We start from the raw sequence: 18,698 nt of genomic DNA on the forward strand, positions 1-18,698 counted from the left end.
GAAAAATACTGAGCGAATCTGAAATTTTGGTCATATATACCTTATTTTAGTACTCACGATTTTCAGTGAAAATTTAGTCACGAGAGCCTTTAGGTGACCAGCAAACAATTCAATAAGAAATTTTTTTTGATCAATCCTATGTCAGAAAAAGCTGCAAATGACTCGCAACTTTAAATTCTGTGCATTTTTGTGAGAATAGCAAGTATACTCATGAAAGTATAAATGTTTTCTATAAAAATTTCAATTTTCATCGCATGAGTTTTGTTTATAACATGCCGATTTTTGCTACCAATTTTCACAAAATTCACAGAAAATACAAAGCTATACATGAGACACACAATATGGGAATTTAAAATGTGAAAAATTATTATTGAATGTGATATGAGCATTTTTAGTAAATTAGTAATTAATTACGATTATTAATTACGCGTGTGCAATAAATATAAATTTTATTTTTTATAATCTGTGATTACCAGATATATAATACAACTTATATGAAAATTTCGGCTGAAGCCGTAAAATTCAGAAATATATGAGCGATATTTTGAGCTGTAATTTCTAAACTTGCTGAAAGTAACTGAATAGTAAGCGATTTTCCAAAAAAAAAAAAAAAAAAAATATATATATATATATCTTATTATACAAGTTATTTGATTATTTCGAGAATAAGCCCACAGCATTATGCGAATGAGCAAAGACGTGTGTCTGATGCTATGTAAGAAGTACTTTAGCACAAAGCGTGTATGACATCAAAATTAGCAAACTGAACTCAGAAATGAAATACCAAAAAATAATGAGTAACTAATATACAACATATATTTGAGGAAAGTCCCTCATTATTCAGATTTTTTCAGCAAGTTTTGAAATTAACAGCTCACAATATCACGTATACTTTCTGAATTTTCATGACATTCAGCTGAAATTTTCATATAAGTAGCGCTATTTATCTGGTGATCAAATTATGAAAAATAAAATTTATATTTTTTTCTACTAAAAATGCTCATATCTCATTGAATAATCATTTGTCAAATTTTTAATTTCTATGTAGCATTTCTCATGTATAGCGTCAAATGTTCTGTAAATTTTGTGAAATTTGGGTGAAAACTCGACATGTTATAAGCAAAAATCATGCGATGAAAATCGGAATCGAATCTCGAAAAAATTTATATTTTCGAGAACATACGTGCTATTCTCACAAAAATGCAAAGAAATATTACACAAAATTAGTACAATATTTTTTTTAGAGTTGCAAGTCATTTGCAGCTTTTTCTGATACAAAGTTGATCCAAAACATTTTTTTCTTATTTAATTTTTGTCGGTTCCTTAAATGTCCTCGTGTCTAAATTTTCACAAGAAATGGTAGGTGCCGATAAAGGAATATACCACCGAAATTTCAGAAGGATTCGTCCAGTATTTTTCTAGAAATTCGAGAAAAAGCTCTCTTCTTCAAAAAGAACACAGACTTTTGGAAGCATAGTGTACATGTATTGATTGAAATTGTTTTGTTTGTCCACAGCACTAACTTTACAACCGTTGACACTAGAAGTACACTTCTAATTACAATAAGTTTTAAATGCCATGCGGTTTCTCAAAACTTCATAATTTTTTCAGGTTGAAACATGAAACAGGTTATACATGAAAAAATAAAGAAATTAACTTTTCATGCAATCCCTTGTGTGCAAAAACTTCTACTTAATGAAAATTAATGAAACGTAGAACTTTGTCCGAAAAGTAATATGCGAAAAATCCCTGTATTTAAATGTAATATTTATCAAGATATTAAAGATGAAAAATTACTGTGTTGGAGAATTTTTTAGCTTGGAAATCTCCATTTTTAGTAACCGTACACAAATGAAATAACCTCAACTATTGATTATTTTATTTAGATTATTATATTGAGTATTTTTAAAAAAAAAAGCTTTTTATCGCTCACTGTGTCGGATACCTGCTTGGACATAAATATTTTGAATTATAAAAGAGTAATTATAAAACCTTCTAAGACCTAGAAGTGAAGAAAAAAAACATAGAAAGAAACAAAACATAGCATATTACAAACGTCTCTTCGAAAGATAGCAAATGTAGGAAATGTTGGTGTGGTTTAAATTTCAAACCATTAGTCACAGAAGAAACATAAATGAAATGCTGGTTAAGTTGTTAACAACTTAATAATAAAACCTTTCCAGTTAAGTTGACAACTTAACTGGAAAGGTTTTATTATTGAAAAATAATTTAAAGAATGAAACTTTTTTAAATCACAATGCGAATTACTGTTTCTTAAAAAACGGTTCTTACAAAATTTTACGCTTTTAATTCAATTTAAGTTTTTGCAATTTGTGAACCACATTTTCGATCATTGGTGATAAATGCTGAAAACTTGAAGTCAAATATCTCCGTAAATATTGTATTTAAAAATACAACCATACTTCGGTTTATGTTACCTCGACTCGATTCACGTGATTTCGGAGTTGTGCAGTTTTTTGTGAAAAAATGTTTTATTCTTGAATTCAGAATATTTCATAAGCGGGATTATAGCTGAGATGAAAACAAGATTTTAATTATGATGTTATAATTAAGTAAAAAATAACAGAACAACACCACATGTAGCCAAGCTGAACTGATGTTTAAGGGGCTAAACGTAGGAACCGGGGAAGCTGCTTAAGAGCCAGAGACTTTAAAATCAATTTGACTTCAGTACCATTTGGAACCAACCTTCCCTTTTTGAGGATAGTTTGGTCACCATTTAATACGTATAGTTAAAATGATGAAGTTTAACACTAGAAGGGCCGATGCCGGTAAAAAAAACCGGGGATTGATTTTTCACTATATAGAGAGAGATTTTCATAAGTTTTATTATAAATGTACATATGGTTGTAGGTAAGCAATAAAATATTAGAGAAGAATGTTCTTCTCTAAAAGATTATATAGAATTTTTCAAATAAATTACATAGTTCAATTTCATTTAAAATTCCCAAAAATTCCTCGTAGTATAACCAATAAAAAATATTTGTATTCTGATCACAATAATTGCAGTTGCATTCAACGCCTTCTATAGCAGAAAGCCTCCGCGCGAAGCTTTGACGTCACTGAAGTCATCCATTTCACCTGTAGTCATTGGATATAGCAGTCTGACGTATGCGAAATCTTTACCTTTTTTTTGCAGTATATCCAATGACTATAGGTAAAATGGACGGCTTCAGTGACGTCATGAGCTTCGCGCGGAGGCTTTCTGCCATAGACGGTGTTGGCTGGACTTTCATCATAAGGATCCAAATTCGAAACACGTGGGTGGTATAATGATGGTCGGCTGTAAAGTTGGTTTTCTGCGATTTTCCAACTTCAAGGTGCAAATTAGAGCCGGTCTTCCATTTGAAAAAGTCTCTCTACTGAGAGGAGATCTTCAACATGGCACTTAAATAAATGAAAACTCAAGCATTTACTATCTTCACTTAAAAATATAAAGTAGAAGTCAGGTGGCAGCACCAGCAGAACACGAAACAAACGTAACTCTGGTAACATTTATACGCTAGGGGCCACACACACTCCGAACATAAATTCTTCCCCCTCCACTGTAATACTCCAAAATTTGATAAAGTTTTTTTTTGTTTGCGTTATGCTTTAAAGTAAATATCATTCTTTTTGCTTTATATCCCCCAAATTTTGCGGCAGTAGGGTAGGGTATGGTAGTTCTGAGCAAAAATATATTTAAAAAATTTGCCCTAACAATAAATGAAGTACAAATGAATCTAGTGTGGAGAAAGATGTCCTCTCCACTTGTTAGTAGAAGATATAGAGAAAACTGGCTGTTATGTAGAGATGCTGATTTTTGGAAATAAAAATTCACCTGTCTCTACGGGAACTCAAACCCACGCATTACGGTTGAGTGCTCTACCACCACGCTATGGAAGCAGATAGACCATTTCTTCCTTGAAGCATATGACTAGTGGACGTACAAAAAAATTGATCATAGCCTATTCAATTGGAATGGGTACGTAAATGTTTACTGTATACATGCATGTTTTGAGACATAAAATAGCTATGAAAAATTTTTACTCAAAAACAAAAATACCGGTGAAATCTTTATTAGCAAAGTGGAATAGTTGTTAGTTTATCTTGAGTTTTATTTCCAATTCGCTCAACTTTGTGCAGTTTTATGAATCTCTGAGCACTTAAAATTTCAGTAGCTCTTAAAAATGACACCTATAATAAATGAAGTCTTTAAAGATAAAAAAAATGGCACTATGCAGGGTGTCCCATAAATAAAGGTACCAACTTTAAGGAGAAGTAAAGAGCATGAAAAGGGGCTTGAGAATTTCATAGGAACCCATGACCAGAAACGTAACTAGGTGGCACTGTTCGTGATAGCGCTGGAAAGGAAATACGGGTTTTTTCCCCAGCTTCCTGTTCATATACCTTTGAATGCTCTTCCTACAGCAACTACCACTCGAATGAGGAAAAGTCACTAATTTCTACTCCAGCGCTGTCATGAACAGCGGCGCCTAGCAACGTACGGTAAAGTTTCCGGCCATGAATTCTTTTGATGTTTTCTACCTCCCCTTAAAGTTTGTACCTACATTTATGGGACACCCTGTACCGCATAGAGGTCATTGTCATGGCAAAAATTGAAGAAATATGGTCAAGACCTTTCATTCCTACTGTCAAACATAAACAACTGAAAGTGATGTTGAAGGCGTATCAGCTGAAATGCAAAAATATTTTAAAATCACACCCTAAAATACCGAAGAAGAAATTAGAAGAGTTTCGCCGTAAATTTTTGTTTGACATTTCATCCTGCAAGTGTAAGAACATCAAAGAGCGCATTTGTTTTAAACACAAAAAAATACCTGTCAGAGAGAAAAGCTTACTAATCGACCAACGAACCACTAGAAGAATGGTGATCGGAACCGTAGATATTGTTACAGTGAATAAAATAACAAACACTTTAAAAAGGAAAACGCTAAGGCAAAAATCACAGTTCCAGCCTCAAAAAGAAAGATCACAGAAGCTTAATGTGCCAACTACATCAGAATCTTGTCAATCTGACAGTGACGATGTATTCCAGCCATATTCACAAGCCTCAACGTTGGCGGCTGCTGTCGGGTCGATATGGCTACTGCCACGAAACAGTGCAGTAGACTACGCTTCACTTTCAAAAACGTGTGATAGATACAGAGTATGAGACAGGGCTGGGGTAGCTATTGCTTCAGCAATTCTTCACACTTCCACTTCAGAAATGAATGACAAAAATAAGTTTCACTGGAAACGCCATATAGCACGAAAATTGGCCACAGAAGAAGACAAAGTCCTACAAATATTTGCTTTATACTTCGACAGACACACGGAAAGATAAAACTTTAATTGTATCAGAAAAATACGGGAAAATGTGTGTGTACAGACAGAGCATTCTTGAAGAGTCAAAGTTCGTGGGTTATACTGCATCAGCTTCTGGTACATCTGAATGCCTAGAACAAGCAATCTTCGATTTCTTCCTGGAATAAGAAATATCTATGGAGTCTTTAGTGGCAGTTGGGTGTGATGGAACTAATGTGAACTTCGGTAAATCCGGAGATGTCATACATCTGCTTGATAAAAGGTTAAATAAGCCGTTGCGGTGGATTATCTGTCTACTGCATATGAACGCATTACCCTTCCGACACTTGTTTCTACATATTGATGGCACCACATCGAGACCCAAAACATTTTAGAGAGAATCGGCAAAGATGTATGCGAAAAAACGCAAAAAACCTGTGTTTCGTTTCAAGTTATTTCAACAGAGTTACACAATTTTTCTATCCAAGCTGTTAGCACAGACCAAACATATTTGTAGAGAATAGTCTCAGCAGTTTCGACAGGCATATTTCCAAAAAATTTAGCAAACAAATCGCCAGGCAAAATGTCTCATGCTCGATGGATAACTCTTGCTAATCGAATTCTACGTTCGTACGTTTCGATGTGAAATCTCCTTCTGAAAACTTAATAATTCTAACAACGTATGTCGTCAAAATTTACGCTGCAACCTGGTTTGCTATCACAATTCGGCCTTCCTGTAAAGATGGAACACAGTAACTGTTCAAACTCATCGCTGCAACTAGGTATTTGATCACAGAACTGTGTGAAAGGCAAAATATATCCCGTATATATATAATTCAAAGAAACATTTACTTCGCACACCCTGAAAATTTATTGATCACAATTCTGACTGACTCTGAACTGCACATCTGTGAACTGGCAGGCCGCCGTATTTTGAAAGCCTGCAGCATTCCGAAAAATAGACTCCGACTGTTTCAACTTCCTACTGTAAAATTTGATGTATCATCTTACATCGATCTCATTAACTACTACTTCACCAAACACCAACTCTGGCCATATCGCTATATTGCAATTTACTGCCATTAATGAGATGAGTTGGAAATGAAGGCGCTGTCTATCGGTGGTCGCCTCAAGTTTTCGTTAGGGAAAATATCTTATTTCTATCCTCCCTTGGATTCGAACCCGGCACCGTGATAGCAACCTTCACGGTGGTAGACGAGCATCTTACCACCACGCCACTTGGGCGTAAGATCGCGTTAACTCGCAGAAGGAGAATATATCTGATCCACCAATACTGAAATCCACACCTGACGAAGACATAACTTTGTCGTCCAAAGAGCATAAGGAGAACTGCTTTTACTACGCCTGCCATGTTACGCACAAGCTGTTGAAAAGGCGGCCAGACTGTTACAGAAACTTCAGCCACACTGTGCAGAAAATCTGAGAGAGAAGACTTCATAAAAACCAAACAGCCTAGGAAAGCTATGCCGAAATTCGATAGCAAGAAGGACTTTCGCGCTATTTGAAATATGATAACAATAATAATATAAATGTCATTTTTGTAAACTTTGTCTTGTAATAAATAAATGCTACTCATGTAATTTGTATTGGTTTAAGACACACATTAAAAATTTTTTTCAAACCTTATATATATATAAAATATATATATATACTGTAACAACTCATCAAAAAAAGGGTTTTTTTTTGAAAATATATATTTTTTAAAGTTAATCCGGAGGCAGAAGATGACCCATTTTAAAAAAATGTATACGTGATACATTATTTGGCATCTTTTTCTTGTTATGCCGGATAGGAAATTAAAAAAATCTCCATACAGCGATGACCCAACCTACTATATAGTCATATTTTGTACCGAAATAAAACTAAACGATGTATTTTCTAAAATACAATGAATTTTTAAGAAAAGAAAATCGTAAAATGTGTTTCTTGACCATATATTTACCATATACATTGAAATATACACCGGACCATTGGGGGAGGGGGTTAAACTGTTCTATTTTATACCCAGTATTCACTTTTTTTAAGTTTAAAACTAATTTTTCAGAATCATTTGTTTTTTCAAGCATTTATTTATAATCATGTTTTGGCAGATGACGAAGGAAATGAGTTGTCAGAGAATGTGCTGTATGCTTTGGAAAACATAGATGATGAGGCCGATGCTAAACAAATAGGATTCGTCAAAATCGCAGATGATAGTCTAGCATCTGATCTTGGACTTGATGAGCTTCCTGCGTTGATTTACTATCGCAAGGGAATACCCCTACTCTATGACGGTATATTAATTCATGTTCTTTATTTTTTAAATATACAGTACACTCTCAATTATCCGGCACGTCCAGCAATTCGGCGTTTTTAGGCGGGTTTTCTTCGTGCATAGAAGAGTAAAACACGTCACTTCATGTATATGTGTGCAGAAGTTTATATTATTTAAATCATACATATTATTTAAATCATACGTGTGTGTGTGCTGAACCCATGGCCAGCAGGCAAAATTTGGCTTTTGGTGTCATCTGATCTGACCCGCGATCTTGGAACTAATTTTGTAAAAGTGAATTAAATGACACATTTACAGATAATTTAAGTGGCGCTTGGTAAATTTCCTACATCACTTAATTGGCCCGCAAAACATTCCCAGGTCACTTATGGGACCCTCAGCACATCCACCGGTCACCTGAGTGACCCGCGGCACAGTCTCAGACCATTTAAGCGGCCTGCAACACATTTACAGATGACTTAGATGATATGAAACTGTACCACGGGTCACTTAAGTGGCATGCAGCACCTTCAAAGATTGCTTAATTGACCCTCGGCACATTCATAGATCACTTGAGTAACCAGTTCCAGATCGCTCAAGTGGTCCGCGGCACATTTGCAGATCACCCAAGTGGTACGTGGTGCATTTACAGATCACTGAAGCGATCTGCGGCACGCTTGCAGGCCACTTAAGTGGCCCGTAACATGTTTGCAAACCAATAAAGTGGCCCGCACTCTTCTGAAGGTTGAGTGACCTTCATTTTAAATGGACTTTTTCCATTAACTTTTCCAGTAATCCGCACACAATGGTCTGATATGTGCTGTATTAGTTAGTGATAGTCTCTACTGTACATCATTTTTATTTTTTATCTTGGCTTAAATATCCTCATTTCAGTATTCAAAGTAATACAAAAGTAATTAAAAAGGTAATTAAAAATAATAATTTAAGTTAGGTTCAGTAATACAAACGTTACAACAGGCAAAACGGCCAACAAGGTGGCGAAATCGACTGCCCTAATTTCCTCGTTACAACGTAAAGACCCTTATTAGGATGACACCCCCCCCCCCACTTGTTAAGATTTAGTTGATTGTAATATGCTATGTCACTGACCTTTAGGTTCTTAGATTTCGCAACCTTATTCCTAGATTTTTCTTGTCATTTAGCGGTCTTTATAAGATTGAACTTGACTACGTTATGTGCTTGGTTCAGTCTGTGTGTGAAGTCCCTAGCATAATCAACTGTGGTGGCGTAAGAACTTTTGGGTTTGAGAGGTCCACAGCTGTGTGGGCAAGTTGAGATCTCGTCCACACTTTAAATAAGCTGGGGTTTCGCCAGTAGTTGAATGTACACTGTTCTGTGAGCTAATAAGGCAAAATATACATAACTACAGTCGTCGGTGAATAGAGAACTAATGATAGGGCCATTGAGTCTTTCTGTGACCCCGTTTGTGGCAGTGTGGTAGGCAGAGATGTTGGGTTTTTGGATCCCCAGTTTCTGATACACCTGTTGCATAGTCTTAGACAAGAAGTTAGTCCGCCGATCCGTGAGAAGGGACTCTGGAACTCCATGACTACAAATGAACTTCTAAGACTGATAGTTATGTCAGAGATAGCATATGCTTCCGGTTACTTCGTAAAGTAATCCGTAAGAACTAATTATTGCTAGCAGAGGAAGTGGGAAGGGGCCCTACAGCCTACAGCATCCATGGCAACCAGTTCCATAGGTCTGTCTGTGATGGGCATCCGCTGTAAGACCTAGAACTGCCAGCGGTTGCGGAGAATCGACAATCTATAGTTTTATTCTATAAGCGCACAGAGACCCAGACGCAACTGCGAAAATCCACATTTTTTTGGCGGTTGCGGTAACTGCAAATCTTCCGTCATCTATTTAAAAGGTTTCAGCACCCTGATCATGGCACGGCTGGACTCGCGGTTTCTGTCTTCCATTGTCTATTAAGTTGTTTGACAAGTAGGGTGATCGGATTTCGGATGCACTGGACAAAGGAATTGCTCTTCTACGTACTGGCCCCGGCTGACCAAGCATGTAGTTGGGACACTGTACGTCACTGTCTGTATGTTGTGAGGTATGTACAGGGCCGCAATTAGATACTTTGTTAGCTGGGCCAAGCTCGCTTTTGGCGTCCTCGTGTAATGTAGAAGAGGCGATTAAAGGGTAAATTCGGCGCCCCCTCTAGTCCAACGCCCAGGACGATAGACCCATTCTCCCTAGTTGTGGCCCTGTATGTGTAAATAAATCAAAAACTGCTTAAAAAACAACGGTAGGTGTGAAAATTGACTCTTTCACTTGCACTCTTCGATCCGCATACACCGTTTTGTCGAAACGGTGCTTTTTCATTGCAAAAAACAAAGCATAGACAGGCACATTCACATACGATACAAAAATAAATACCAAAAAAGGCAGAATAATGAAAGCAAAACACACACAATGCAGCCCTTAGGGACATATTTCCTCCCCGGTTCATACTTATATTTTTAATGAATGTTTCAAAAATTTGATATGGGGAATTTGCAAATATCAAAACTTCTTTCTTGAGATGTCCATTTATTTTTACGTCTGTTAATTTTTTATGAATTTATTACCGGTTGGGCTCTAGTTATTTATTCTTTTTCTTGATGAGGTACTTGTTTTTTGGGTTTTTTTTTGCTAAAACGTTATAAGCGGAATCCAATGCATTTTATTCAATTATTTTAAAATATATATCTTAGTTTTAACGGCGTAATCATGTTACTTTATGAATGTGATTATCACCAAGTTTTAATGTATGCTCATGTTGGAAAGCAAAAAAAAATTATTAGTTTGAAAAATTTAATTTTTCCTTTATCGGTTTTTTTTATTGTTATCAGTTCAAGAGCGCCAATCAAAGAATTATTTTCTGTCGAATAGAACTTCACCATTCAGTTCCTCTCGGATTTGTCTCTCCCCATTTTTCTGGCAACCTGAGAAGAAGCGCAATTCCTTTGGTCAGTGCATGGGCGCGTATAGAATAAAACAATAGATTGTCGATTCCCCCAACCGCAACCGCTGGCACCGAGCCGTAGTCAGCTCTAGGCCTGATTGAGGCACGTGAGTGATAGTTTTCTATATATCTCTTTATTTGTACATACATGCCGGGAATAAAAGTAGGTCTTTATTCTGGCTAAGGTGCGATTTACACCGGGTCGGTCTGCACAGAGTCGAGTGATTTAATGCAATGATTTCGTTATTCAGAGAAGCTAGGACTACTAATTTGTCTATCTTTTGCAGAGTCCCCTTTGGTTTCTTCAGAGTAGCGTATAGGCAGTCATCGCGTATGAAGAATAGCATTTTGTTAGGTAAGGGCACCTTATTATAAAAATACGAAAAAATTTTCTTGTCGGTGAAATTCAAAATTTTTAAAGAGGGAAATTTGAGGCAATTATTAAATTTTATTACAATTATCAATACAACACGAACTACACTGGGTAGAACTTTTTTTTTGCTACCAAATCTTGATTTATTAAAAATGTTGACTACGAAGTACATTCGTTTATACCAATAAAAAGGCCAAAACAGACAAAATGTCCAAAGAGGTGGCTGAAAAAAGATGTCTATAAAAATATGGCTGTTGTCTTCTTTTCACAAAAATCAACAGTAATCACTCATCATTGAGGCCGGTCGTCCACTGGCACCGACTTGAAGTGATAAATGAGTCACTCACAGTTGTCTGTATTCGCAAGACTGATCCCATTGCCCAAAAAGTACAAGAACTTTGTCCATTAACAGCGATCTTCCGCTAATGATTTCTAGCTACAACAGGAAACGAGAAAAATTTCCGATACCTGTGGGATCACACGGCTCGTGTATCTGCGCAGGCGCAGTACGTTTTCTATATATTTTTTCGAGGCCATGCACTTTGTTTTTTTTTCTTTCTTCCCCTCTTTTCTTTCACTCGCCCTCCTTTGAGAAGGGCATGGGAGCTGAAATTTGATAATTGCAGCTCGTGGGTTGTGATGGTAAGCAGTAATCGATTGAATATAATTATTCATTTATTTACAACAAGAACGTCTTCTTCGAGGTTGTGTCAGATGTCTCATTAAGTATGGACTTTAATAAATATAAATTATTAAATTTATTAATAAATATTCTGAAAATTTTTGTTTTTTCAACATTTTTTCAAGAACAGGCTCGTCTGCACGAAAAGCAGCGATGAACTGAGTAGCACGTAGAAGTCGCTTTCAGTGGACGACGTCAGACACTCTTTGCCTCAAGCTACGCTGCTCGCGTAGCTTGCCGCATGTTGTCGCTTCCAGTGGACGACCGGCCTGAAGCGTCCCACCTGCCTTCTCCACAGTTCAAATGTCGCGGTGGAACCTTTCTCCTGGTTGATCAATCACTGCTTCCAGGTTATCAGGGAAAAAATTAAAATGGATTTATGGAGTCATTCAATATCCAAGATTTTTCTATGAGCAGAGCAGGTCTTGAATAAGCTGTTGGTAATTTTACACTTCGTGGTGTGTTTTTGAAAAACCCCTTCATTGCAGATGTGAATGATTGCCATGCAGCGAGTTCGATGTGAAAACAAAATAACTTGATAGCTTCCTTATTTGAGGAATTACAAGTACTTCTTTTTGGTTTTGTCTCATTTTAATTTCGGAAAATTTTTCTGTTAGGTACAAGAAACCTGGGCTAGGTTTGTCCATAGCCTTCGTATTCGTAATGTTTTCCATAAGTCCCAGGGCCTAGAAGCATACGCAGGATCGACTCAGACGGGATCACAAAAGGTTTGGGGGGGGGGGGGAGGGAGGTTCGCAAGGATTTTATTCCAGACAAATTTTTAGTTATTAACCTTCAAAAAACATTTAAGTTAACAGAGAAATTGATTAAATAGCTGATAACGGTATTTTATGTCTTTCGTATTTAGTCTTTCGATATTTATTTTTAACAAAAATATTAAAAAATATTTTCAATCGTCTTGGGAAGGGAACAAACTCCAGTGCCCCTCCTCCCTTGCGTACATCTGTGATTAGCTCCAATTCAATATGAAGTAGTGGCAGCAAAGCATATACAGTAAAACTTATTTAGAACACTAAATGCAACCGTGACATTGACTTAGCTCGATTTTTTGACCAAAGAATTGTACATGAACATAAAACCTGTGTTCCTCTTTCAATTTAAAAAACGGAGAATCTGGTTGCAATTACAGTTAAAATCAGTGTTGCCATTCCCCAAGTTTTAAATGGCAAAAATATAAATAGGAAATTTCTAGTATCATTTCACACGTATAGCCTAGAAAACGGTTCTTCAGGTCATCTCCATAATCACTAGGTTCGAAAATGACTGCTGCAAATATAAGCATATGTGCTGAAATAATTGTACGAGTACTTAAGATTGTATAAGAAAAAAAATCCTTGATTGTTGAGATTACATTAAATTTAATTGGCAATGCTATATTTCTACACGTTAAAAAGAAAAAAACCTTATATATCACGATGGCAGGATACTTTTGGTAGAGACAGAGTTCATGATGGTCCTCCGCTGTGTTAACGATGGAGGTGAGTCCGTGAACAATATCATTTATACTGCGCAGGCTAGGAAGCTGGTGTACAAGTCATTGATCGTTGCGTGTAGCGATTAGGATGGAGCTGAAATGTTGGACTACTAACTTGCCACAATTAAGAGATACTCAGTTCTCTCTCACGAAAACATTACCGGAGTCACGTACGATTTTGCAACATAATTGTTGCTCGATGTATTGGAGATGAATACGTGCTGTGTTCATTTTCAAATGTTATAACCACCTATTAGCGACACACAAAAACAAAAAAACTTTGAAGAAAAAAATTATGCACGTGGAGACCCAAGAACGGGACTTTTCGTACGGAATCACATGTAGAAGTGTGCTTTTTCTCGGAGTTAAGCATGGCTCGATTAGCTGGAAAAAAATAAAAAATGAAGTTCTTGCTTCGGAGAAAAAACTATATGGGTGTGTAGAGAAATGTCTGGTGCATCTTGGGGTGATATTTGTTTCGTGATGTATGTTTACATCGGGGAGGGGAGGGGGGTCAAAGGAGAGTAATGACTCATTCAGATGGAGCTCTCGCCGAAATGTAATGAAAAGCCTAACTTTCCTAGGTTGCCACTCGGTTGCATTTGAGTGGAACCATGAAATTTTCACTATTCATTTTTAGTTCTCTCTGTCCTTTTCGGTTGATTATTTTTCAAGCTCCGAGTAGAGGAAATAGTTTTCGTAATTCGTCCTTATAAAGTTTGGCTTATTTTTGAGTACAAAAAGTGAGTTATAAAAAAATTTAACTTTGTTCAATCGTGAAATGGTTTTTGAATGTTCCACACATTGTTGGTGAACGTTTGGCAATTATGCGTAGCCGCCCCTTTTTACGTAAGAAATTTTTGAAATGGCCTTATATGCAACTCGTCTAGAGTTGTTTGACGTTATTCGCGCTAATGGTGGGTTGAGCTTGCCTTTTAACAATTTTGCAGACCTGTTAATCCAATATATTGATGAAAAGTCAAAATTTGAACATGGCCTGGAAGTCAAGAGTAGTAAATTTGTCTGAAAATCAAATGTTTAATCAGTTTCTTATCAAAAAAGTGGAGATCTAGTAACAAGACCCTGACACGTTTCCTCGACAAAAATTCAGCATGGTTACAAGGGAAAATAGCTATTCCATCCAAAATAATCCAGAAAGATCGGGACAGACCTCAAAATTTTTTCCAAGATAGTGGTTCGAGGACCAAGAAGGCAAAAGTAAAAAATCTCTTGGAAGAACATAGCACCAGCGAGTTGTGCTATGCAGCACAAGCCAGTCTTACATCATCCATTTCTTCTAAAGCAGCGGTTCTCAACCGGTGCTCCTGTGCACTTCCCATATAAATAATATACTAAAAAGGACTCCTCGAGTTAAACAGGGCTCCGCCAGAGAAATTATTCACTGAAAAGGAGTCAGAAAAGGTTGAGAACCGCTGTTCTAAAGGATACAACATTTTACCATCATATGGAACAATTTTATAAGCGAAAAAAATCGCTGTTATCCCCCAAAGGATTCATTTCTGATAAATGAGACGGGAGCTGAGATAAGACTCAAAAATGTATTGGACAAAACACCTGAACGCCTTAGTAACGGTTCAAAAATCGGCCATTTCTTCATTAGAAAAACATGCGCTGAAGAATTTGGAAATGGTTTACAAGTGGGGTGTGGATGGCAGCAGTGGGTAAATTCAATATAAACAGAAATTTTTATCACAAGAAATCGGAACTAGTGATTCTGATTTATTTTCAACTTCCATAGTTCCCATTCATCTGATAAGTTATGACTCAGAAGGCAACAAAATTGTCATATGGCAGAATCCTAGAACATCATCGACGAGATTTTGCCGTCCAATACGTTTCAAATTTGAGAAAGAAACAATTATCCCAACAACAAAAGAAGTGGAACTTGTAGAGGCTCAAATCAGAGCACTAATCACCGCTAAAATAAGCGTTGGTGATGACAAGATAAAAAGTCAACCATAAACTAATGATGACAATGGTAAACGGTAAAATCTGTAGTTCTTTGAGTAAAACATTTTCTCAAATTTTTTACATCTGTGAAGCATCACCAAAGTCTATGAACGATTTGAGTAGCTTCAAAAATAAGAATATTGATTACGCCAGCTATAATTTCGGACTATCTGTGCACGCGCTTTTTTTGAGTGCTTATTGCACATTTCTTACAGGTTGGGAATCAAGAAGTGGCAAAGCTCGTACAAAAGAAGGAAAAGAGAACACGAAACAAAGAAAAACAAAATAATTGAATGTTTCCGCAAGGAAACTGGATTGTTGATTGATATCCCAAAGCAAGGTTCGGGATCAACAAACGATGGAAACACTGCACAACGTTTTTTTGAACACCCCGATGTATCTTCAAACATCACTGGCATCAATGAGGAAATCATAAAACGTTTTTCCGTGGTCTTGAAAGCTATTTCCAGTGGATATGAAATAGATGTCGAAAAATGTAGAGAGTTTGCAAACACTATTGCAAAGCTTTATGTGCAACTTTACAGTTGGTTTTACATGCCAGTTACTGTTCTTAAAGTTTTGGTTCATGGTGCAGATGTTGTACAATATTTCCTACTTCCCGTTGGTCAGTTGACGGAAGAAGCACAAGAAGCAAGACATAAAGACTATAAACAAGCCAGAGAATATAGATCAAGAAAAATTTCACGTCAAGCAAGTAAAGAAGATTTGATGAACTATCTTCTTTATACAGTCGAATCCCGTTTTAACGAATACCGTTATAGCGAAATTCTCGTTTTAACGAACACTTTTCTAATCCTCCAAATAAGTTTACGTAGGAAAAATGCAGAGAACTGTAATTCCTTTACAACGAAATTTCGTTATAACGAAGTGATTTCTCCGGTCTCTTGGAGTTCATTATAACAGGATTCGACTGTATCATCAGATCCTCTAATATCTTCTATAAGAAAACTGCCAAAAAAAAACAAGGGAGCATTGCCAAAAGAGGTTTTTGACTTTGCTAAAATTTAGCGAGACAGAAAAGGGAGAAGAAAGCACATCCTCAGAGTCTTACAGTGATTGACACTACGCATAAGGTGGGTGCGTTTTAGATAAGTTTTTAATTTGTATACAAAATTATTGTGCATAAACGTAAATAAATTCCGAGAATGAAATAATATATATTTTTAAGTGTTTGTAGTATTGCGAGTATAAATTTGTAAGTATTTAATAGTCAGCGGAGTTTGGTTGTTTTTTTATGAAAAATTTCATTCCGATTTAAAATGTTCAATCGGTAATCAAGCCCACAAATCAAAGATTTTGTTTATTTGCACTGTTTATTTTTAATGTTTTGTGTTTTATAGGAGAATAATTTATTATTTTTTGAGTGAAAAAAAATCTTGATTTTTTATATATTAAACTTCAATTAAGTTTCCCCCCAAGTTTTCACGGCAATATTTTGTTTAGAATATGCTTAGGTATTATTTAAGTATTATTCGTAATAAATATGAGTGATGCATTATTATTTTGGAGACAGTCAATCAGAAAAGTAGGAAACATCAGTAAAAGATGGAAAGATTAATTAGAAATAAGTAATTATTTCACTGAAATGGACAGAATTGCAAAAATGTAGAAAACGTAGTAATCATACCAAAGTAGTTTCAAAATTACCAAACGTTATTATTATTCAATTATACTTCTCAGCCTGTGTGGATGCCTATTTTTGATGCGAAGCAAAAAGGATTTTTCAAAAATATTCATTATTTTTCGAGAAAATATATTTTTTCCTCCTAAATTCGCTATATTGACCACTGTACGCCGTCTACGTGATTACCTTTAGTGTATATAAGTCCAACTCATCCGGTTTGGGTGTTTGTTTTTGATGCAGTTGGTCTCTGTTTTTCACCAGCCGCTGGCATGTTTGACAATTGTTTCCACTCTGTCTGGCTTGCTATTCTTTCTGAGATGTGCTGAAATTGTGAAGTAATGGTGAAATTCTAAAAGTAGTCCAGGTCTTTGTTGGTGGCAGACCGACAAACACATGGGGGGCGATGTATCTGTATATTCTTGCGAAAGTGTAACTTTCGATCCCATTTGAAGGGGAACCCAAATTAAAAATAGTTTCATGCCATATGGCATGATAGCATATTACAGTTTACTTGATCGAGCCACTCAAATTTGGACACCCATATTTTGCATTTCCTTGAGTCTTTAAGAAAAGTGTGATAAGTAACTTGAATTCCAAGTTTCTTCGTTTTCCGAGAATTGTTCTTGCACGTTGCAATCACGCAACAACTCATATTTTTTATCACTGATTTATAAAAAATATTATAAAAATACCACTCTCGCGTACCTGTGACACCAAAACAACATTATAACGAGAAATCCCTCACTTAAAACAGTAAAATGGGCAACTAAAATTTCGAATAACAACTTCATTTAGAGGAGTATGCAGGAGGTGCTCAAGGGCCTGTGCCCCTACCGAAGCCGACCAAAAATTAGAAAAAAAAATTGAAATGTCGAAAGAAAACACCCGTTATGTGCTATATTGACCAATTTCTGATAATTCAAATGCTTTTTAACGGGTGACAATTTAAAATTTCTTGGAAAGAAAATTTTTGTACCCTTTCCCCAAGCCTTTTGTGCTCCCTCCAAAGGTCGATCCTGCGTACGCCCCTGACTTCAACACAGCACGTTTTGTGTGCTGCCGTCCACTAAAAAAATATCAGGGCCATGAGATCATGCCCACTGAGCCAAGGCGCCAAGCATGACTTCAAAGGGATGAAACAGCCCTTGCTATATAGCCCTGGTTTGATGGTGACACCACATGTATCGTTTTACATTTTTCAAAAATACAATGGTCGTGGCTGAATCGACAACAGCGAAGGAGAGTTTATGCCAGTCAACTACGGTATGCAGAAATAAATTAATTTGAAACAGTCGGTACAAGAGCAAGCAAGGATCTCAATTGTTGGGAGTAGTCAAGTCTATTAGAAAACTACAGTGAATCCCGCTTATAACATTCCCACTTGAAAGGTTTTCTCACATCACATTAGAGATTATATCTCTATCGTGGTGGTTCACGACCACCTAGATAGCTACCTAGGTTATATAGGAGGTCGTGGGTGGTGGCGGCTCTACCTCAATGTGGCATTGACTTGTCCCTGCTGACAAAGTATCTAGTTGCAGTCCTGTGTAATTAGGGCCGCAACTAGATTATATTTTTCGATATTCTAGATTATGTTTTATCGGTTGCAACTTGATATTTTTCGTCTAACAAATAAATAAAACTGCATGTACTATAAATAGTACAGTCAAATTAGGGTATGAGGTAGGTATTCAAAATAACAACCCGGGACCGAATGGGATTTGTTTATGGAGGTCTCAGGTGGTCTCACAAAAATTCCACAAAATCCTGGTGCGGGTTTTCCACCATTCTGAAAAAGAAGTCGGCCATATAGCATTTTTGCAACGATCAACAAAAACAGCTACTACAGGCGAATTATTTGGCCTAGAACGTTCATCCTTTCATTAAAATGAGTATAAAAATTATTTGTTTTAAATGTAACAATTTTGGGTTTGTAACTTTTGGGAAAACTTTTAGAGCATAAATTGTAATTT

General features: G+C 36.3%; 1 protein-coding gene across 2 annotated transcripts in view; it reads left to right on the forward strand.

Moving 5' to 3' along the window:
• The window catches only part of hlk (hulk), a 350,573-nt gene that overhangs the window by 74,147 nt on the left and 257,728 nt on the right, over positions 1–18,698 (forward strand). For both annotated transcript variants that reach the window (XM_089239381.1, XM_089239380.1), the window contains exon 4: positions 7,419–7,601. In XM_089239381.1, the coding sequence (XP_089095507.1) occupies positions 7,419–7,601 (183 nt within the window). The remainder of the gene's footprint in view (positions 1–7,418; positions 7,602–18,698) is intronic.

This window comes from Pholcus phalangioides, unplaced genomic scaffold (assembly GCF_987345545.1).
Source record: "Pholcus phalangioides strain wild (caught in Gottingen) unplaced genomic scaffold, Ppha-v1.0 ptg000011l_1, whole genome shotgun sequence".
In the NCBI taxonomy this organism is placed as follows: domain Eukaryota; kingdom Metazoa; phylum Arthropoda; class Arachnida; order Araneae; family Pholcidae; genus Pholcus; species Pholcus phalangioides.